We start from the raw sequence: 23,481 nt of genomic DNA, 5'->3' as shown, positions 1-23,481 counted from the left end.
AACGATCTCTAACCCAGTGGACAAGACTGCCTGGGGTGGCAGAACTGATCTAATCCTTTTTTCCTTCTAGCTTTTTTTTTTTTTTCTTTTCGTCAGAATCAACTCTGACAACTGTCCCCTCAGGTGAACGGCCTGTTTGGCCCAAAGAAAAGGGACCTTAAGGTTTCCGCAGGCATTTACAATGTCTCATTTCTGCCACTCTTTGTTCCATCCTTTGCTCCAGCGGCCCTCACCTGGGCTTGACAGCAAAGCCCATAATTCCGAATGGCTCCCAAGTCGCCTTTTAGCATTGTCTTCTACTGAATCTGCAAGTGATAGATTCCTTTGCCATCCCGACAACCTGCTGCGGTCAGGGGGAAAAAACATATCTCTACAATGCAAGGTAGGTGTTCACGTTTTTTGCTGAATATCCACTCCCAGTGGTTTCAAAGCCTCCCGTCTCTTCCGTGCAACATTTTGATGTTTGGTTGGCTCGATCTGATCCTGCTGCTGCCGCTTCTCACTCACAGTGAGAATCCCCTCCTCCCTGACACTGTGCACACCTTATTCTGAGCCTTCCTTTTCCCAGTAACACCTCTGTCTCCCATAGCTTATCTCCCAACTGACAGACATGGGAAATAAGACAGCCATCAGAGAGCCCTACTGCAACTGCCATTCCTTCTGCTACACCTTATATGGCGTCCCTGTGAATACACATGTGCTGCTTTTATTAGAAAAAGATGGAGGTCACTCGTAAAATTCGCATTCAAATTCTATACGTTTTGATGAACGAACGCCTGCCTGTGACGTGATTGCAAAGCGGAAAGAAAAATGTTCCTGATTGTCTTTGATTTCCGCAACAAGCTACTGATTGGTAAATATGTCAGTCGAGGTTTTGACGTTTGATTGACAGGACGACTGACGATGCTGGTAAAACTCGCTTTCATTTAAAACAATTGGCATCTTGGGAGGCAAAGATTTTACAATGGAAAAGTGGCGTGTAAAGTCTATTGAGTGAGTCATTTTAATTATGAATGAATGAACTGAAATTGAAAAAACAAAACTTTATCTCTATGATTTCATTTTGTCCAATGTAGGGATCATAATTAAAATGTACAAGAAGCAACCTTAACAGTGTTAAAGTGGGAATGTGTATGCTTTCTTCGGGATCTCCAGTTTCCTCAACCAGTCAGACATTCGGTGAAAAAAGGATAAAAATACAAAAAAATGAAAAAGAAACTTTAGTCTAAGGATGTTAATGAGGACAAAAAAAGTAATAATTTTCTGTCCATTACTTAAAACAAATCAAAATGGTTAATTGAATGTCATTTATTTCACAATAAGTTGATATAAATCTACATTTGTCTTTATATCTTGAGAGAATATGGACGATTCCTCTATTCCAACAACGTATAATTGGCAACTTAAACCTTTGCAGGAGCCAACAATTTGTAACGGACAAGATAGACCCCATTAAGTAGTCTAAGTACCGACAGTCAATTCAAAATAATAAATCTGATTTCTCTTGTCTAAAATGACACTTGGGGGATGTAATCAAAAAAAGATAATTTGTGATTGATGGATAAACTGAGCGCTGACTACATTGTCCTTTCTTCTTCGTTAGCATTTCCTAAAACCACAGATCTCTATTGTATGGACTCTATCTGACACTGGTGCAAAACAGGGACCTATACAATATCCGTGAATTAATATCTTTATATATTTTACCAGGGTAATACTCTCTGTCTTAGTAACTGTTTTGTCGGTATTATTTTGTGGCTAAATCATGTGAGGGTGGATTAAGGGCTTTGTCAGGCGACCTTTGTTGTCACGACTCTATTTGTCAATACATGTTGAATGTTTACTCTTTAGGCAAACAAAATGTAATGAGAGAGAGTGACATGAAAGCAGAAGTCTGGTTACAGATATTTACACCACAGTTTCAAGTTTAACCTTGTATTATTCAACTAACTTTTCCCTTCATGCCCTCATATTTTGTATCCATAAAACTCACTGTTGACAAAGTCAAACACCACCAAGAGGCAATGTCAATAACTATCCTACGATTTTAGACAGCCTGTAATCGTTCATTGCTGGTTGAATAAAGTTAATTCCCACAATTTGGGTTGTCACTCCGCCGTGCATCTGTTACTGACGGACTGGTGATGATATTGTGCAAATGCTGAGTGCACACATGTCGCCTGCTCGGTGTGATAAGGCTGCAGTTTATGACCACTGACAGCTATTCGGCACTCGTTATAATCTTGTTTGGACAATGGGACATTCACAGTAGGTCAATTACATCCTTGTTTGCGAAATTAACAAAGGATATTGACTCACTCGGAATGGATTATGTTCAGTTTTACAGCAGTCTCGGTGAGCAGGAAAACATTCCACATGCTCCCACTGTGAAAATCCGAAACTAAAGAAAAAGCTGTTGAATTTTGCATCGTTTATTGAATATTTTTTATTTGGATGTTATTCACGCTGAATCAAAACTGAGCATGAAAAATAATAATCTCCACAGTTATTTTTGGATCGGATGCGCACAGTTAGTCAGATTACATCTAAATAAATAAACACCTAAGCATGGATTTACAGTAATGAACACTTTAATGCCTGATTTAAATACACTTAATTATTTATTTCTCTTTAATCCTATCCGTCATGATTTGAGATAAAACTGCCTGACTCCAAATGTAGGAAAGATGAGATGGTTTGAACAGACTCCAGGTAATAAACATCAATTTGGGTTTAATTAGCTGAACAAAACAAACATTGAAGAAAGAAAACTTTTTCACTGATTTTTTTACAATAACTTAAATATTTTCATAAAAGATTAGGCTATTCTGCTCTTAAATTTAAGGGGATGTGAGGTTACATATCTCAATCTTTTTGAGCTTGTTATACATTTAAAGGATATTTACATTCAACCCTGAAATATATTCTAACATCAGAGGTCATTTTGAGTACTGAGTCTTAGTAAAGAAGCCTAGAGAATGTTGAGACCAAGAGAAAGACAGGCCATGGCAAGGCCAGGACCTTTTCAGATCGAGACCAAGACCAAATCAGAGAGCACGTAAAAGAGGTCCTAAAACCAATTTGAAATTTGTTATGGTCTGTTAATTTCTTGTTGAGACCTCTTGAGCCTATGGCCTGTTATCCTGGACTGGTCTAGTTACGGTAAACTGATGTTCTGGATTGTATCTCACACTGCAATGACTCACACCAGAATCTTTTTTGTTGTTGTTAAATGACAAGGCTGCACTTGCTATCAGCTCATTCAATCCTGGGATGTATGTCTTATTATATAGACATAAAACCATTGTTGTAAACAATATACACAAAAATGAACTGAGCAGCACACGCTCAACAGAGAGGCCAGTCCAAATATGAGTTTTAAGTAGTTCACATTCATCTTTCTATGTTCAGGATTTGTTTTGTTTGCTTTTTTGACTTCGTACATTGCTATAGCAAGACCATTACATTTTCCTATACAGGTCTTCTGTGTGTTGTTTTTGTCGTCTTAAAAGTGTTGAGCTGTTTTCCAAACAAAGGATTAAAAGATCAATTGGATAAAGCCCTTTTTTTTTTTTTTTTAAGAACATGGCGTTGATGTCATCAATCAACCTTTTTCGGGACCAGGTACCCAACATGAAGGATGATGGTGCAAACGCTTTTGCTGCCAACTGCTAACTTCCACTGATTGATTAGAAGCCACACAGAAGAACTACACTGAATAACACAAGGTATGTCTTCTTTTTTTCACGTCTGAGGTCCATAAAATGAACACTAATATCATAAATAGAAACATCATATCACTCTGAGATTTGAGGATTTCCTCCACGAGCCATAACTGATTTGAATAAATGTTAAAAGTGTGACACTCGTGGATGCACAAACTTACCTTGGAGCTTGGTCTTGGGGATTTTCCCGCAAGGCTTGGAAGCTGTGACTGTGGCGGCGCAGGTGGCATCCATCAGTGCCCGCTTTAACACTCCTGTCCTGTTCTTCTTTCCTGTGGCCAGATCACACTCGCCCCAAGCTTGGAATTCGTACTTGCATTCTCCTTGTTTGACAAAGACAGAAAAAATAATTAGTCAAACACATTTGTTCATGGCTAAAAAGAAATGAAAACAGCAGAAATGGTTCAATAAAATCTGCTCTTTCTGTTGGCAATATCTGTAAATGGATGTTAATATGATATATTTTTAATTTTCTTGGCGACAATCTGCCTTGGAAATCCACTGAGTTCTTCAAACACAACCATATGCTTTCATTAAATGGCTTATACTTCCCTTTTAACAGAAGCAGATGGCGCATTGCGGTTTTGATCGTATGAATTGTGTACGATGAAATCGGCTGACGGATGAAAGCAATCGTAGCAACCTGCTGCTGGGAATGGGCTGATACAATCTCGCCAAGGAAGTAGTGGACACGTTCCCAGCAGAACTCTCATATGAGGTCCATATAAAGCCTTTCATCCTATAAAAACCAGGCGCCTACATTCAACTCTAGGAAAGAGAAGATTGGCGAGGATATCGTTGATGACAACCAGTCCGCAGTCAACAGGAGTGAGCATGTGAATGTTCACATTTCTGGGGCTATTATGTTGTTGCCACTCCTGCTAGTTTCCCCTGAGGCAGTGCCACTCATTCATTAACTTCCTTTTACATGAAAGACCCTGTGTTGCTGTTTTCTAGATTCCCAGGGCGCTCATCAGAGGAGGGAAGGAGGATGTAAAGGGGCAAGGCAGTGAACGACGGCGAGCAGAGACAAGAAACGACGAGGCGAGAATCCTTCTGTAACTTTCAGATTACACGTTTGTCTGAAAAGGACACCTTTAATCTATTTTTTTAATCAGTGTCCTTTAAAATGACATTCTTGAGGTTTCTTTTTATTATATTTTCAGGAATAATTGCTTTTTGAACTATCATGAGTACAAGCTATTCTAACAATAGTCTTCACTATTTTAGTAAGTAAGCTTTATTTGTACAGTGTCTAAGGAAGTAAGTAATTTATATTTATGAAGTGGCTTTTGCAGACCATGGTCACAAAGGGCTTAAACCATGGAACAATACACAGTTCAAATACACACCAAATTTTAAAAGTTTAAAAGGTCAGGATAACATAATCCCAGACACTCGAATCCCAGGAAAATTATGAGAAAGCCTGCACGAATGAAAAAAGTCTTAAGATGTTTCTTGAAGGAGTCAGTAAACTCAATCAAACACAGAGGTAGAGTAAGATAGTTTCAAAGCTTAGAAGCAACAGCCTGCAAGGATTTCTCTCATCTGGTCCTGAACCGTGTTCAGGAAACATCAGTAGATTCTGATCCACAGACCTCAGAGCCCAAGCTGGGGTGTAAGGCTGGATCAGATCACTGATGTAAGGAGGAGTCTGACCATGAATAGTTCTGAAAATTAGAACCAGAATTTTAAATTGATCCTGAAAGAAACTGGCAGCCAGTGAAGAGATTTAAGGATCTAGGAAATGTGAGTTCTTCTACTAGAGCAGGTCAGAATCCTAGCTGCAGAGTTTTGTATTAACTGCAGGCAAGACTGATCCTTCTTGTTTAGACACAAAAATAAACTGTTACAATAGTCCAAACGAGAAGACACAAAAGCATGGATTATCGACTCTAAATAGTCTTGTGAGACTATTTATCTGAGATTCCTCAGTTGAAGGAAACAGTTTTTGGTCCGTTCTTTTGCAGTGTTGAACTAGAAAATCTAACTGATGCTACTGGTGTTGTGTTTAAGGCAAACTAATGGCACAAGCTTGATTCCTGATCATTAATTGATTTTTTTTTTCATGAGCCAGCTAATTTCTTTTTACATTATCTTTTTTAATTTAATTTTTACACAATGGAGCATGTGCTTCATCCATTTAGTGCTTTCATGTGTTTTCGTTGTCAACATACGTTTCCTCTACAACTTAAGGGACAAGAGAGTAATTTATTTTCCTCTAAAAGCTTTCACCGCAAATAAATCTATTTATTTTGTGAATAGAGTAATTATTTCCATCAGGCATTGATCGCCATTGACAGGCTGATTGCAGAGTGGTGGGTCCTCTCCCGATAGGTCATACTTGGGGGACAATTGTCCTTGAGGCTGGTCAATGACAGACATGACGGCTAAAAGATTCGAGCCTCATTCTCCTGTGCCGTCCACAAATCCCAGCAGCTCACGTGTGATGGAGCTATTTATTTTGAACTTCTTCTAGATTATGGGGGGTTTATTGAACGATCTATAACTGGCCCTCCTTCAGTGGGAAGGTTGGAGGTCACGTCTCCTCCATTTCACCGAGAAAACCCACAGGATTTTCCCTTTAAAGCTCAACCGCTTTCGTTGAATTTGCTTCAATCTATATAATTTCTTCAGTTTTTGATTATTTATAGTTGTTTAAAACTCTTGCTTGTTAAAAAATCTGTCACTGGAAAAGCCAAGCTTGCAGACTGTATCATTTATAAGTTACTATGACCCGTTCATACTAAGCCTATCGTAACTGGTTGAATAGACTAGAGGTGCTTAACCAGTTGAAATAGGCCTAGTATGTAACGCAAAACAACCGTTTTTAAGGGTTTTAACCAGTTGAGCAAAAACCAACTCAGGAGTAGGTTTGATAAAGGTTTTCTGGGCTTTGCAGCGGCGAAAACCCTGGTGTGAACGCAATGACGCACCGAGGTCAGCCACAGGCTTCAGCGTAGCCGGAAATATGTCAGGCGTGTATGAGCGCAAGAGGTTTTAGCCGGTTGAACTCCGCTAATTATGCATAGACTTTTCAACCGGTGACGATAGGCTTAGTACGAACGGGGTGTAAATCAGCTTCTAACCCAACCAGATCCTAATCCAAACCCTAACCCCAACCCAAATCCTAACCCTTACCCAATCCCAAACCTAAACTCAAATCCTAACACAAACCCCAACCCAAACCCAAATCCTAACCCAAATCCTAACCCAAACCCAAAACCCCAAGCCCAAGCCCAACCCCAAACCTAACCCAAACCTAACAAAAAACCTAACCCTAACCCTAACCCTAACCCTAACCGCATCCACAACCGCAACCGCAACCGCAACCGCAACCTAAACCCTAAACTAAAATCGTAAACAAAACCCAAACCCAAACCCTAACCCTAACCCTAACCCTATCCCTATCCCTAACCCTTACCCTTACCCTTACCTTTACCCTTACCCAAATCCTAACCATAACCCCTAATCCTAACCACAGACAATAATTTGGCTTTGAGTTGGGCGTCTAGATCATCTGTGTTAATCATTTACCTCCGAACTTCTTCTTCCAGTTGCAGGGGATCTTGCATCGTTGGGTTTTGATGGTTTGCTTGCAGTCGGTACCGGTGCGTGTTCCCTCCCGAGTACCAAGTCCACAGTCACCCTCATTTGCCACACAGACGCTCCACTGCCACTCCCCGCAGTCCGACTTGCGCTCCTTCTTTCCTGTTTGACAAAAGAAGAGTTTGTTTGAATCCGGATTCTTCATGTATGTGACATCTACCAAAATTCAATGTGACACAGATTAGTAATGCTTCTCATTGGCATCGCCAGTTTATAAGCTTGTGTGGCAGGCAAGGACAGTCGGGCGGGCGTGACGTTAATTTGAGTTCAAGAAAGAAAAAAAGAGAGTTCCATGAGAACCCTGGAAGAGACTCCTGCTACAAAGGACAGAAGCCCAGATTTCCCCAGGAATCTGGCGGCTACTCAAGTGTTTCAGCAGAAGAGTTTTCTCGGTCAGGCAAAATTGAAAGCTCGCCCTTTTGGCAAAAGGGAAAATGGGATCAACGGTTGTTGTTACTTAAGTGGAGTTTGGAGTAGCAGGTAAGAGTGAGAGCTACAGAAGGAGGTGGTGTTTTGTGGATTGTGCACACTGTGTTTTGCTATTGCTGCACCATTCATGTTAAATTAAATTATTCCTCCAGAGAAGAAAATTATGTTGGCATTTATCGTCTGTTTGTAATTTATTCAAAAGGTTCCAAAATGTTCTTAATTTCGTAATTTCATAGAAAAAATGATACTCAATAAACAGATAAAGATAAATAATTAGGTTTGCTGGAGTTCATCTGGATACAGAGAGATTTTGAAGGTTTGTTGATGAAGCAACTACCAAAAAAATGTTGTGCAAAATAGTGCTGGTTTTATTCATTTAACTTTGTTGTAGGGTTGCTTGTTGAGAGTTTTGTCATCTCAGGAATCCATAGGAGCTAATAGCACTAGTGGAATAGTGATGAGATGATTTGAATCTGTTGTGTGTAAATATATTTTCCTTCATGAATCGTGCTCTATTATGTAATGTAATGTAAAATTTGCTTTTGGGGGAGCTATGTGCTCTCTGAGTGCTTTTCTAGATTCTACCATTTTTTAACAGCCAGAAGACAATAAAGAGGTCAAGTTTGTAATTTCCTGGACCATTCCCCTGTTGGTCATATAATCGACCAAATGCAATAGTTTTTATTTCTTAATCGGTTAAAGCTCGAACTTCGGCTTTGGATCAACGATGCAGAGATGAAAACATTAACCACTGCTTCCTTCTTCATTGTTGCCCTTTCGAACTTGGAGTTGTTTTCTTTAGGGTCTGAACTTAGAAACAAAGTAGACACACAAATTCACTTTGAAACGGTATGGTTCTAGACCCAAATGACATTTATTTTAATATTTAGTATTCTTTGGAAGCACTTAAAAATGAATTTAATGGGTTTTCTTGTTTTTCCCTCTGCATTACAGATATTCATATTCATTTCATCCCTTCAAAGTTTTTTTTCATTTTCCTCCCTCCGTTGCTCTCTGCAAACCATGACAGACGAGTTAAGTCTACGGTGAGTATTATTTCCCTGCAGGTTTGCAAAAACTAGTTTTCTTCTTTCACCTTTCAACTCAGCCTCGGTCATTAAAACAAAGCAAAAAAGCGTAAAGACTTATGTTTTGAACTTTCCCGCAGCCCGGAGTTTCTGGCTTAAACCCGAGACAAATCTGATGTTATCCCCGCGAACCACCGAAGATAAACTAATTAGCGTTGAATCTCTGTTTTATTAAAATGAATGAAAACTGCTAGTTGCGGCTTTTAAAAATAAGCCCTCCGCCTTTTTGTCGTGGCCGAATGTAATTTGTTTAGGTGCTTCTGCTGATTTCCATTGCAAATCAACTTTTATATTGAATTTAAATGAGGCAGAATGTTGTTTTCTTTCCCCCCAAATGGGATTATGTGACTTTTTTTTTTCTTGTTTGGGAGATATTGCTGTTTGTTTTTTCTCCTCCACTCTTCCAGGGGACGCGTTTAGTAAGCCTTCAGATACATTATTGATGTTTGAAATATTTAACCTCTATGTCCAGCTTTAATGTTATGTTAATGAGTTTGTGTTTATCCTGCTTTTGGGAAAGAAAGTGTGAAACAAACTCTGATAGGTTGTTTCTTTTATGTTCACTCTTAAAAGTATATTCCTGACAACAAGTTTTTTTAAAAAAAAACATAGTTAATCACGATGAAGTGTTGAATATTCATAAGCGTACCTTGTTTCTCTGCTTTGCCTCCTTCAGCCGCCATCACCGACAACACCAGGAGCGCCATCACGCCAACCCGAGCCCACTGATTCTTCCCTTGCATTCTAAAGGAGCACAAACAAAAGAGAAGAGAATGATCTCAGCTGTACGCCAAAGTTCAAATGTCAATCTCTGCTATCTTCCGCAATCATGGAGCCATTCAAGTCGATCTCAGCATGACTGTGTCAATCACCGATTTCCTACAAAAACAAACACTACACAGAAGAAAGTGTTTTGAATGATATTAATATGTATATTTTTATCTGTTATAAAAACATGACACATTTGTATTTATCTTATAAAACCTTTTTTTAATATTATTTAGTTAAATTATTTTATTTCTTAAATGATCCAAAACTCATTCATGTACTGTATGTTTATCATGTACAAGCACAATAATACCCTCTTGTTCTGTACACTTTCCAACAGTCTGTACATTTAAGCTAATGTAGACTCAGGTTACATTTTAAGAGGAATTCTATGCCGCAAAAATCTTCCGTCACATTGGAAATTAACAGTATAATTAAACTTCTTTCTCTTAATTGAAATATAAAATATTTTAAAAAGATTTTGAACGCTGGACACCTTTAAGTAACGAGATATATCTTTAAAAAAAAAAGGAAAAAAAAACAACCATGAAACGCCATTTCAGCCTTAAAAGATACAAGATGCAGTCAATCTAAACTGATTAATTGTACAGTATTTTTTGTATGCAAGTATACAATTAATGTTTTCATATTGTCTCAATACATCCCTGAAAAGGACTTTTCATAGTCATTAATTTCCCTCATTAAAGTTACAGATTAATTGAATTATTCATTTTGTTTCATTCTATCACAATTTGTCATTCAACGAATATGTTTGTTAGATTTCTTGACTTTAACTGGACCACAAAAATCGTTTGTCCGTAAATTCAAAAGTATTTTACGGCAAAAAAAAAAGGAGCTGTGTTGGAATTACTGATAAAAAAATCAAGTCACACAAAAATACAACTTTTATTATCCTTAAAAGTTTTGAGTCCAACATATGTGGATGGCTGGTGGTTTTGCCTTGAGGACTCACATTTAAAGAACATCAGTTTTCAAAAAAGGTTATGCCAAACATGTCTGCGGAACAAATCAGGTCTTGCAGCACAATTCATGGATCAGCGGTTCATCGAAACATTTTAAGGTTAAGGAGTGCCCGGGAGGCATTTCAGTGCCGTGTTTGATTTGTTGAAACCTGGCGAAATAAAAATAAATAAATAAAATAAAAAACATTTGCACCTATGGATATTAAAATGCCTCAGAGATGTTTGGATTAATTTTCTGATCCAAATGAAACAGATGACATGTAGGAAGAGATAGGTTTTTTTTATGCAGAGTCAGATGAAATTGCAAATGGAATGGAGTTTGCCATGAACGTGTAAAATCACAGTCAAACTTGTTTTTATTCATCATTCCAACGCTACAATAGAGAAGTCATCACACAGGGAATAAACCAATGTATCTTGTGTATGAAAGCAAAAATAAAGACAGCAGGGTATTCTTGGGAAAACAGGCATTTTTAGGGCTGTCAAAATCAAAGTAAAAGGTATGCGAGAGTATTAGACGTAAAAGTGAGCAGAAAAAAACTGGCTTTTAAACTACAAATAATTTTTTTAACCTTATAATCTTAAATCACAAACTACAATGATCCATTAATGCTACTTTTTCCTCCTCAAATATAAACTGGTGTCAACTCTCGAAAATAACGTTGCAACTGATATTTTCTAAACTTTTCTTTTTAAAACCATTTGCACATAAGTCAAAAAACGTTTCTTAGCCACGGTAAGTGAACCTTACAATTTCACCTCTGAAACTCTTCTACTTGTCTTCGTCTTATGGCAAAAATGTGTGCACAAGGAAAGGGTTCAGCAAAAAGTTCTAATGACAAACTTCAGTTAATTTTCATTAAGAAAAATAAACATAATAATAAGACATTAATTGGGGAATGTGATGGGCATTAAGAGAAGTTTTCACTCAAGGCTTTTCCATTAACCAATATTAGAGGGGTATTGATTTTGTTAAATGGTGTCATAAGTGGGATGGTAGAGCTTTGTAATTATTTGTTGCAGGAGCATCAGGAACAAAAGCCATGTGGTGGTGTTTAGGACGTTTACAAAGACTGAATAAAATATGGAAGTATAATCTGTGATGTCACCCGTCGGTAACTGAACCCCGGTTCATTAGCGCTTGTGGCAATCTCGGAATTACAGCCTTCCTGTTTAGCCAGACTCTAGTCAATTAATTATGATTGGGTTATGAAACCACCTCCATTTATTTGAGGCTGTGGGGGTTTCTACAGACTCACTTGTCAGTCAACTAGCACCTGATTAATGGGCATATAATCAAAGTAAATTCAACCCCCATACAGTGCTGATTAAAAAAGTGTTTAAGACTCAAGCCTTTTTTTTTTAATCAATAATCAAATTGTCTTTGTTAGTGTTGTTTTTAGCTGGGTTTCTTTCTGCATGAAGCCTCCAGTGGTCACTCGTTGAACTGCAACTTTTAACACTTTTAATAGAACAAACGTTTAAATTGTCTTTACCTTTCAAAACCAGGTGTTGCTCCTTGCACACTGGGCCAATGTAGAATGACCAATGTCATACAGGTCATGTACTGAAGGGGGCATTCCCTTGTTCCAATCAAGGACGCTTAAATATTGACAGCCCAAGTCTGTTTTCAGCCCCACAAGTACCTTATCAAGCACTTGTATGCTTGAAGAAGTCCTGCATGGTTTTTGTTGTGCAGTTCAAACTTTGTCTGTTTTTCAATGAGGCAACATCTTTTTGGTTTGTTTCTACCCGGTACATCATTTCCTGCAACTTTCATTTGGGTTGCCTCTGGCAAAATACTTCACCCTTGCTGCACACCGAGGAAGACATTAAGGAAAAATCCCAGCCCTCCATTACAGACTCCAAAAAGGGGGGCATATCTCAGATCTTTGAGCAAAACAGACGTTAAGTTCTCAATGTGTGAAAGTCCCCTGAGGTTCAAGGCCACAACTTCTGCTGTCCTAAAAAATATTATGACCACTTCCTGAACTAAAGGTTATTTGTCTTGTTAACATTTAGATCCTGACCATTAAACTCTGTCAAAAAAAGAGGGTTAAGTGGTTGGAAATGAATGAATGGAATGTTTGGTGTCATTCTTTGAATTATTTCACATCTGGAGTACAGAAACACAGCAATTTTTATTTAAGTAAGTGAGTCCCAGATGGTTTGCAAGGAGGAGTGTGTGTGTGTGTGTGTGTGTGTGTGTGTGTGTGTGTGTGTGTGTGTGTGTGTGTGTGTGTGTGTGTGTGTGTGTGTGTGTGTGTGTGTGTGTGTGTGTGTGTGTGTGTGTGTGTGTGTGTGTGTGTGTGTGTGTGTGTGTGTACCATCCCTTGAACAGAACAGAAAAAGGGAGATAAAGAGCTGTGCTACTTTTTGCCTCCAAGCATCCATCTTCAGAGAACAAAAGCACTTGTGTTTCAAGCGTAAGCCAAATAAAGTCAAATTTATCAACCGCATGCAATTAAGCCCAGACACACTCGGGTTTCCCCGGGAGCTGTGGAGCAGGATGCGTGTTTTGCAAACCTGTCGCGGTGGCGGATACTTTACCTGCAAGAGGAGAAGCATCCAGTGGTCAATGGGGCTCTCATGTCGTTCAGAATTAGTGCTATCAACCCCTCCATTTGCCCCATTGATCTTGAACACAGCGGCGTGTTCGTGAGTGCAAAAGGAAGGCAAGAGGAAAGCCAATACTGGCCGTGGATCGATGACTCTTCAATGAGTCTTTGTGTGCGCCAGTAAACACATAAGAGGGGGGGAAAAAAAACGCCTGGATGCAGAACATGGATTGAACAGACATAATCCCACATGGCTACATAAAGAAGAATCTAATTCTTTATCTGATCTCAGCATCAAGGCAGCTGAATCGACGCTACATGAATGAAATAGCCAGAGGTTTAATGAATCCATTATGAATTTAAAGAGAATGGAAGAAGAGGAAGAGTGAAAACACTTTGCAGTGCTTATTATCAATCCTGCACCATTTTAAATAATAATTAAAAAAAAATAATAAGTATACAGTGTGTGTTCAATAACCAAATATGATTGTCTTTAAAAAAAACTAAATGAAATAGCAAATATCGTTTAACATGAAATTCTTACAATCTGCAAAATGCTTAATTGTATTATTAAGACAAGCTAATCTTACGAAGTTGCTCTTGTGTACAATATTGTTTAGTTGTGTATTTATTTACATGTCTGTGCTTTCAAAGAATGATTCAATTATTACACTTCAATCTCTTACCCAGATGCAACACTAATAGACTCAGGGATTCATTCATTCCTTGTGCTATCAGAATTTATAATACTGAATTCGGGGGCAGGAACTCAGTGTTAGTATGATGTATTCTAGTCTGTTAAATTGAAACTGGCTGTACTGAACTGAAAACCCAATTTCCCTAATGAGATCTCCAGAGAGATGAATAAAGTCAATCTATTTATCTATCTATTTGGCTAATCGTCCTTTGTGCACAGGGTCAAGGAAACATACAAATAAAGATAAAAAACGTAATGTACACCATTAAGAAACAATTCAAACATTATGAATTATCAGGTTAATGTTGGTTCCAGATTGCCATCAAACGAAGTTTTATAACTCTTACGTGTTTTTCTCAAACAGTGTTTTATGCGACGATAAATCGACTCTCTCGAGTGTAGAATAATGAAATGAGAATGCAACCAAAGAAGCGTTGGTCTTGTGAAGCAGCATCTGTGTCTGCAACTTTTTGTTTGCACTAGTACTTTTCAAACTTTTCGAACATCCACAGAAATGTTTTTTTCTGTCAGTTGAAGTAAGAAAAGATTCAAAAGCCTGTTAATAAAAATAATAATGTTGTGGAAGAACTACTTAAGTATACTGAACAACACTGCTTTATGCTGGCCAAAAGTGCTTTGTGACCCTGGTCTAGAAAGGCGCTATATAAATAGAGATTATTATTATTATTATAAAAGTAAATGCCTAGTTATTGCAGATTAAAATAGAGAATTTCAATTTGTGGAGAAATTCTATATGTTGTGGTCCAGGGTTTTTGATCGATACTATCCCAAGTTTTAACTTTATTTTCTGAAAAAGTTAAATAAAGTTTGCTCCCTGTAAACTTGTGTAGCCTTCGGTTTCACTTAGTTAAATTATAATCTTTTAACGCTGATCTGACGCGCCGAGTCACCATTTGACCACAGAAGAGGAAGGAGACTAGTACTGAGAGGAATTTCCAGGACAATAAAAAACAACAAAGTAAATCCTTTCTCTCATTTAGTTAATCATAATATGTTGGACATCCTTTTTTTTTTTTTTCCAAAAATGCAATTTCCCTTTTCTTACAGCGAAATTCTTTTCTATTCTTAAAGATTGAAAAAAAATGTTGCCTCTCAACATGAGAAACAATAGAATCAAACTCATTCTTTCTAAAATAAAAGAGCCTCCCAGCATGCATTTCATGTTATATTTAAGACATTTTTTGATGTTTTCTTTCCACTCTTTTAGTTTATTTTATTTAAGAAAACCTTTAACAGTGAGTGGTTGTTCATTTATGATAAAAAAAAATTAAAAAAAACATGTCAAGTTTTCCTTGTAGATGTATCTGAATTTTAAAAAAAATAAATACTCATGCATTCATGTGTTAAAACGGTTCATTCTTAAAACCCCAGGTCCTTTTGATGTTGGACTGGCACATGTAGCTAGCCGGTGACCCCGGGGGTGGATCAAAGACCAGATAAAGACGAGTGATTCATCCGAGTTTGATTTAAGCCATAATCCATCCTGCGATGCATCACGAGGTCGGGCTTGCTCTGTGGGATGATACTTTTTGGCAACTGTACCTTCAGAAAATAATTTAAAACAAGTCTCCGAATCGTTTCTTTTGACTGTATCATTCGTTTCCAGCTCCGCTTTCCAGCCCCATTATCATTTGTCCGGGATTATTGATTCCTCCGTCACAGGTGGAGATTGCAGTCGCTGTCCTAGAAGTTGCACACAGAACCTTCACTTACTGCCTCGTCAGACACAATCCTGACCAATCGGCCTCATGGCTTCGCTTCTTGATGGTTTAAAAAAAGCTGATATAAAGATTGAATAACTTGTGTTTGAGAAAAAAAGAAGAAATTAAGAGGATTTGACTGTAACAAGTACAGTAATGGCTTCAATTGAATTCCTGTCACCGCAATGACTTCTTAAATTGAGGGTAACAGCTTCTTTTCTCTTTTTTTTTTTACAGGTGATTAGAGGAAAATGGTGGACAATTTCTGACTTGTGTTTTTCTAAAGGTCAGACAATGGGAGTAGGGGTGTGTGGGAGGGGAGGGTCCCTGCTATCTCTTGGAGACCCCCGCGGAACTAAAACAGCATGTGTGGTTCATTCCTCTCGACGTTTGAGGCTGTGCAGTGAAAATAGTTTGAACAGAGGTGAAGAATGACAAGATTGAAAAAAAAACATTATAATGAGGAAGAAAAACAATGGCTCAGTGAACGCATGACAGCAGAAACTGTCCAAATGGAAGACCTCGGTTTCATGCATGAACACCTCCATTACCCTGATCTTATTATATCTCCACCTCAGAGCGCCCGATCTGTCACTTATCTTCCCACCCCTCTATTTGTCCACATTCTCCTTTATAAACCGCATAATTCAGAATTGTAAACTGAGCGACAGAATGAAAGCGCTGAACCCTATTTTTTGTTTTTGTTTTTTCCCCGCTATTCAGCTCTTTTCATTATCAACGTTTCATAGAGCTCAATGGGGAGGCTTTGAAAGAGGAAATTTGAAATCAATTAAATACCATTAGCCATTGTGAATAATGAATTAATTGAGGATTTAAAAAGCTCTAAGTGGGCGTTGAAAAGTGATATTTGATATGGATTTAGTTCACTCTCCATTAATTCCACTCTGGACTTCCTAACTTTGATGTTGTTTCGTGCAAAAAACTACTTTGACAGACTTTGACAAAGTGTTCAATTGCAGACAAAATCTGGAGATGGAAGTGGACAAGTCGTAAGTGTTTGGACGAGATAGCTCACGAGGTAAAGCTGGGTGAGAAACATTGAACAGATCAATCTACTGTACGATCAGTCAAATATTGTTGACGAAATATAGATTGGTGGATTTTAGTCTAGATTTGTATTGTCTTGGGTCCATAAACTTTTCAGGCTTCAGTTCTATGTCATACATGCTCTGCCCTCTAACAGGATTCGCTATATCTTGAGCCCCGCTCATCCAGTTACACCCATAGCAAAACCAATAAAAGAGTTTCACACACAATCATAAAATTGTGGTTAGATTAGTGTAACAAGAGCCTAAGGAAAGAGGGAAGTTAAAGTTACATTTTCATCATTAGTCGAACCGGCTGCACTGGAAACAAATCATAGGTAAATGTGTAAACACTTAAAATGTTTCGCCTGATTTTGTGGTTGAAACCTGTGTACCCCATTAATAAATTCCAGACATTACTGTATATATTTTACCTTTATTTTACCATGCTTTTTTCTTTTTCTTTTGGGATATCAAAGCCACGTCATACACAAACAATGGCAGAAGGAGACAGCGTTGCTATGGTGGATTGAACCTTTCCACTTGTGGTAGTTTCTTGGACATTGGTGAAATTAATCCATTTCAATTACGACTCCAATAATACCAGTTAAATCTATCCACACCAAAAGCAAAAAATTATTAAGAACAACTCAATTTTGACTTCGATCAACAACGAATAAGAGATAATTGTTGCAGAAATGTGTGATCAGCATTAGAGCCCTTTCTTAAATTACTAAAATATTTTAAAGAATATAAAATGACTCTTATATTTATGTAACAAGAGGTTTTTATAAATATAAACTTAAAAATGTAATGTAAGACCATGCTAAGATATTTCGTGTCTGACCACACAAGATTGACATGTCATTTCCCTTTACCTACACCTTCCCAAGTCATCCAAATTCCACCAGCGTAATTTCCTCTTTTCAGCAATGAATTAAGGAACCTCACATCCAATTTAATAAGCCTTAATACGACTGTCAGATGATATGAAGGCTCAGCTAACATCAGTGAGACGTCGGTAAGCTTAATTCGGTTCATAAATCCTACATTCAAGTTTATGCGAGATGATTAAATCCGTACCATCATCTGGATAAAGGACTCTGCGGTGTGGAGAAAATTAAAGCCTGTTTTATTCATTCGTTGAAGAAGATGGTACAAGCTTTAAGTGGAGAACTAAGCATCACTTAAGGTGTTAAAGATGGCATCTTATGGGACACTTGATTGATTTGGTAGAGGAGGAGCGTTTTGAGTAAAATAAGAGGCAATCAAGCGAGCGATCACCATGAAGTCTTTAGGATTCATAGCAGGTGTCTGACGACTAGCAAAGAAACTAATAAAGATGGAAGTAAACAGTCTTTCACAGCGACATTAACGTTCATCAAGCTTGAGAAGAGGTTTATTGGAAAATTGAATTTAGGTGCAAAATAACTTTGATTAAAAGAAGCTAATGCTATTCTGGAGGCTGTTTTTTCGCAATAGCCAACATGTATTAACAAACATATAAAACACATCTATATGAATTTATTAGATTGTTAATTTAGCTTAATTGTTATCTACCTAACTATACCTATACAAATATCTAAATATATGTATAGATTGGAATTCCAATCTGTACTAGAAGAGTTAGGGTTACGAATTTCTCCGGTTAGAATTGGAGATTGTTTCTGGTAGAATTCCCATTTGCCTTAGGACAGATTGGAATTCCAATATTCAGATTCCAATATAGTAGTAGGATAGTAGGATCTGGAATCCTACTAGTACAGATTATAATTCAATTAGGATTCCAGATACTCCAGATATATATATATATAGATATATATATATATATATCTATATATATATATAGATATATATATATATATATATCTATATATATATATACAGTATACCAAATATATATTTACGAAATTGTTAGAGGAGGTCAAAGAGCTATATAAGTATTCCTCTTTGATTTTCTTAAACTTCTCTCTAACGGTGATGGATGTAACACATGGAGCTGATATGCTGAACAAGCACACATGAATATTTTTCCAGTCAGCATTGTTTTATCATCTCAAATCATGCCAATGTCGCTGTGCTCTGCCCGTACTCCAACACTCTTTCTTCCTGACCATTAATCTCTATTGCCTGTGAAGAAAAGCTTCAATTGAAGTAGCTGTGTGACGCTGCAGGGGACATCTTGTCACCTTCTCTTTATCTCTCTCTCTCTCTCTTTCTCTCTCTCTCTCTCTCTTTCTCTCTCTCTCTTTCTTCTGGTTCCCTTTTGATTGCTAGAAATAGCCGGTGTTTGCCTCCCCCTCTGATCCTGGAGTGGAATGGTGTGGTCTGAACGCCCTGGCAGTTGTCGACGGCCAAGAAGCTGTCAATATTCCGGGTGCGTTCATAATTGAGTAGAAACATTAAGAGTTATAAATGTTTGTTTCTCCGGAACAACTTACATGACTGTTTATTAGGTTTTCTGGATGAGTACGAGGCTTTTGGTCGGTAATTAAAGCCAGATACATCCAGTTTGTGGAGCATGAGATTGATACCACGGCAACGCATTTCACAAGTGAATTAAAAAGGGTGTTTGTACATGGTACAAAATATTGACAGGTTGATGAGGTTTCAACAGTGTCTATATTTTGAAAGAAGACTACATTGCACTCTCAGTATAAAAATCAGGACAGGTTATATTGAATAAGTAGATCAGAGGCAAAGATTATGAAGCAGAGAGTGACATCTAGTGGTCTTTCCAAAATGAAGACGCTGTATCATGATACCTCATCAAATGTTTCATGAAGCCTCATCAACACATCACTTGCAATAGGAGTAACATGCTTTGAAGTACAAAAGTAAAATGATGTTCTATCATTTCAAAAATTGAAATTTGTGTACATTTGAAATAGAAAACAAAAATCAACTATCAAATGTGGTCTTGCCATATCACCAATTGGTACTTGGTTAGTACTGCCTTACTCCACTCCTACATCTCAGTGACATTCTGCCCAGCGATTGTTTGGTAACTTATAGTATTTTTAATTTAATTTAAATGTTTTCAACCTATTCAAGTTGGCAGAGGGACTTTTCCATTTGTGTTGTGGTCTGGGCCATTTTTCTTAACTTAAATGTTTAAGTGTGTACTTAAGCGATAAAGAGTTAAGGATCCAGTCCGTTTATAAATATGTACTAAAGAATGTCATTGAAATTGTTTAATTTGTTTTTGAGTTATGTTGGTCACAATATAATTCATGTCCAAGAAAAGAAAAAGATTGATTATGAATGAAAGTGAAAATGTACTATTCTTTTTCTTCTTTTACAACTTTTTTTATGGGTGTCATACCCATTCACAGAAGGTGCCAAAATATTTTAGCACTCCCACCTGTCGTTATCAGGAAGAATGATCTTTATCTTTATCTTTACATTCTTGGACGCTTTATTATTCCAGTGTTTATCTTTCATCAAAGTCATTTTCTTTGACATAATTTTTCTCTCAAAAATACTGGCATCTTCATAAAAATGAACATTATTGAACTCTGGCCAACCATCCGGAGGGCCCCATTAAATGACTTGGTGGGCTGGATTTGGCCCCCGGGCCTTGAGTTTGACATGTGACAGGGTCATTACGCGGCGAAGTCGACAGTACGTTCCCCTTTAATTGTCCCGTGGTGTGAGCTGAGGAACTCTCCAAGCGTCTCCCGTTGAGTGACAGCTACGAGGTATCGTTCACCTTTCCAATATCAGTCTGCAGCAGCCAGAATACCAGTTAATATTACAGTGCGGCGCCGAGAATAACCGGTGCCACTGCTGTGATAAATGTGCACTGCGGGAAGGAGAAGCTGTGCTGCCGTGACTTCCAGTGTGCTCCATTTTGTTGCTTTCTGTTAATGAACCAGCAGACGTGCGGAAGCAACGGGAAAAACAATCATTTCTACGCTCATATTGGAGATGGAAGGAAATTTGAGAATGAAATGTAGACGCTAGCAACTCAAGATGCATGAAATAGTACTTTGAGGGAATTGTGTGCACGTTCTTCTTTGAGTTAAAGCAACTATGAATTCAATTTTCCTCTTTTTAGTTATTGACTGTAATGATGTTTTTTGAACAGTCATGATCCATGCAGTAGAAATCTCTAGATGATACTCTTCATTACAAAGCTTTGTCAGGACAATGTCATGCGACCACCAAACTACTTAACAGCAGCGTGTCAGTGATAGTGTTTTCATATGCAGTACTGAAAGTACTTGAAATACGTATTCAACTTAACAGGGAGATCAAACGAAAAAACTGCCAAAAAAAAAGATTAACCTAATTTTGTATAAATATGTTCATGCAGTTTTTGGCAATGGTGCATCATTATTCAACAGCATTGTTTCTGATGACCATGGTTTTGAGAATTAAAAAAAATACAACTTACAAATATGTTTCAAATGTTGAAGTCTTCCTCTACAGTAAGTACAGTAAGTACTTATCATCAATATCATATGTATAAAGTTCTCCCTGTCTGAAATCTCGGCGAACAAGAGGTTATGAGAGCGGACTAATGGCTTCACTCCTCCTCCAGCCAGCTGTAATCACGCTCCTCTTTGTTTATACAACAGGTCCCTTCCGGGATTGATCACACGCGGTGACAAACCTCAATGATAGACCAATCACAGCAAGAGTGGGTGTGGTTATAGTAAACAAGATTTAATCTCCAGAAAGTGGGTGGGGCTTAAGATCATTTTCTAATGTAAATATTTCAATGAAAAGAGAGTTTTGTACAAACAGACACATACTGATGATACAATAGAGTCCAACATCTATTTAAGAGACACTTAAATCAACACATTAGTTGACCTTTATTTGTGATTTTTTTGTATTTGAACTACCTTAATGAAAACTCACACAACTTTTAAACCTACAACCTAGTGAGCTCTAAATGTGGACATCATGACTTCATGAAGATTTGTCAGTTCTCACTGTCCTTAGTTTGTTCAATTTTAGATGTTGAATCCTCAAAAATAAAGTTTTATATTCTGGACCAACTACTTTCTGGAGTGAACATCTTTTTCCAGTGAGATTTAACCATTATAGGAAGTAATGATAGGAGTTCTCTTGAAGCAGTATTCACTATAAATATTTCATATTTAATATAATTTACTAAATACATATTAAACTTTTTATCCGGCCATCAATCTCTTTATGGCTTTGTGTAGTTGTGTTTCAATTGTACAAGATCTGTATAGATCATAATTTAGGTAAAATAAACATTAACCTGGGACTTCCATAAAATAGCCACTCAAAGCCCGAGACAATTGAAGAGAAATACAGGGTTATGGAGAATTAACACACTGCTTCATAAGCTCACACAGGAGTAACTTGAATTTTCTCAACGGTATCGTAGAGCACACTCTTGCTACACTTTCATTTCATTGCTGTTTCCTATCCTTATAGGAGAGCACCGCAAGGAGCGGTGGATAAGGTTGTGGTGCAGTTTCAAATGAAAGGTGAGAATTTAAGTGTTTTTCTTTATATGTATATTTTCCGCCTGAAGCATGAAATATAATTATGTTATTCTAGATACCGACTGGATGACTTCACTGACAGGTCGGGTCCAATTAAAAGCATAAATAATTTGTATCTCGAGTGGAACTGAAAGAATTAAGGCCAGAAATGCTGTGTCACCGAATCCGGGACATCCGCGTTATCAACGGAATCACAACAAACAAGATAAAGACCTCATTTTGTCTGAATGTCAAAACTGGGTTCATCACAAACTTTTTCATCCCTAAAATGTCTTTGCTATTTACCGAGGGGTGGATTAATAATTGAGTCGTAGATTCTCCCTCCAGTCCAGACTGCATCATGATTTATGAATAAAACAGCATCATGCTAAATAAAAAAGCTCAATTCCTAAAGGTCAACTTAAACCACTGGCTGTTTTGGGGGATTTTCTTTTTTCCCAGACACTTCACAACAGAGCAAAAAATCCAATATCAGTCTTCAAGTCAATGTAAGGAACAGACACCATCCAGGCAATATTGGATTTGTCCTTGAATTAAGTGTTTTTTTTTTGCTGTAGATTCAATTAAGCTGTAGATACTTTCCAGCGCGTGCCTTTCATCATAAGATAACTTTGTTAAACTTGGATAAAGTGTCCAAGGTGAAACCAGTTAAACTTCTGGAGATAGTTGGAGAAAAAGAAGCATTTTTTTTCCATCATCATTAAAAGTTGACATTGATAGAGTTGAAGAAAAAGTGCAGGAACACGTTTTTATTTCCTTCCTAAGTGGGGTCAAATGCAAACGTTTTTAACCAATCAGCACTGTTTTCGCCTTGTGCTCTGTTCTTTTCAAGAGACTGTTGAAATTATTTAGTCTTCACTGCTCAGACTTTTTTTTTTGTTAAGTCACACACACAGCCAGACACTCAGAAGAGAAGACAGGCATAACGGCAGAACAGTGCAATAAAAGGAAAGAGATTATGATAATAGAGAGTCTAAATGTTCTTTTTTCTTTAATGATCAGTTTTGCTTCAGCAGTTTTCACTTCTTTAACTTTCCATATTTTTTTCCAGTCCACAAATGTTCATAAATTGATTGACTGACCCCGGACTATAACTCTGGGGTTGCCTATTAAACTTCTTCAGTGGCCGAACTATATCACTATTTATAATGGGCAGTCAAGTCCAAAGAAGATAGGGACACATAAAGAATGTGTATCACTGAAATAAACTGTATATAAGGGCATTTTTAAATAAGCCTTTGTCTTTGTGAAGTATTGTAAACATTGAAAAGTAAATGTATTTTACAATTTCAAATAAAATACATCAGATGCTTAAAAAACAGTCTAATTCAACCATCAAATAAATGCATGCATGCGTGCATTCTTTTG

The 23,481-nt window shown here is 37.5% G+C and overlaps 2 protein-coding genes across 2 annotated transcripts in view; both read right to left on the bottom strand.

The window, feature by feature from the left end:
• The window catches only part of LOC148083378 (cystine/glutamate transporter), a 216,213-nt gene that overhangs the window by 80,507 nt on the left and 112,225 nt on the right, over nucleotides 1-23,481 (bottom strand). The gene's annotated exons all lie outside the window — the stretch shown is intronic.
• Nucleotides 1-23,481, bottom strand: part of ptn (pleiotrophin) — a 57,613-nt gene that overhangs the window by 4,869 nt on the left and 29,263 nt on the right. Inside the window, exons 2-4 of the mRNA XM_087786588.1 lie at nucleotides 9,501-9,595; nucleotides 7,263-7,436; nucleotides 3,887-4,048 (exon numbers count right to left, since the gene is read on the bottom strand). Coding sequence (XP_087642714.1) covers nucleotides 3,887-4,048; nucleotides 7,263-7,436; nucleotides 9,501-9,595 — 431 coding nt within the window. The remainder of the gene's footprint in view (nucleotides 1-3,886; nucleotides 4,049-7,262; nucleotides 7,437-9,500; nucleotides 9,596-23,481) is intronic.

Source organism: Callionymus lyra, chromosome 3 (assembly GCF_982586985.1).
Source record: "Callionymus lyra chromosome 3, fCalLyr1.hap1.1, whole genome shotgun sequence".
Lineage (NCBI taxonomy): Eukaryota > Metazoa > Chordata > Actinopteri > Syngnathiformes > Callionymidae > Callionymus > Callionymus lyra.
Note: the sequence above shows the minus strand (reverse complement) of the source record. Positions and strands in the feature narration are given on the sequence as shown.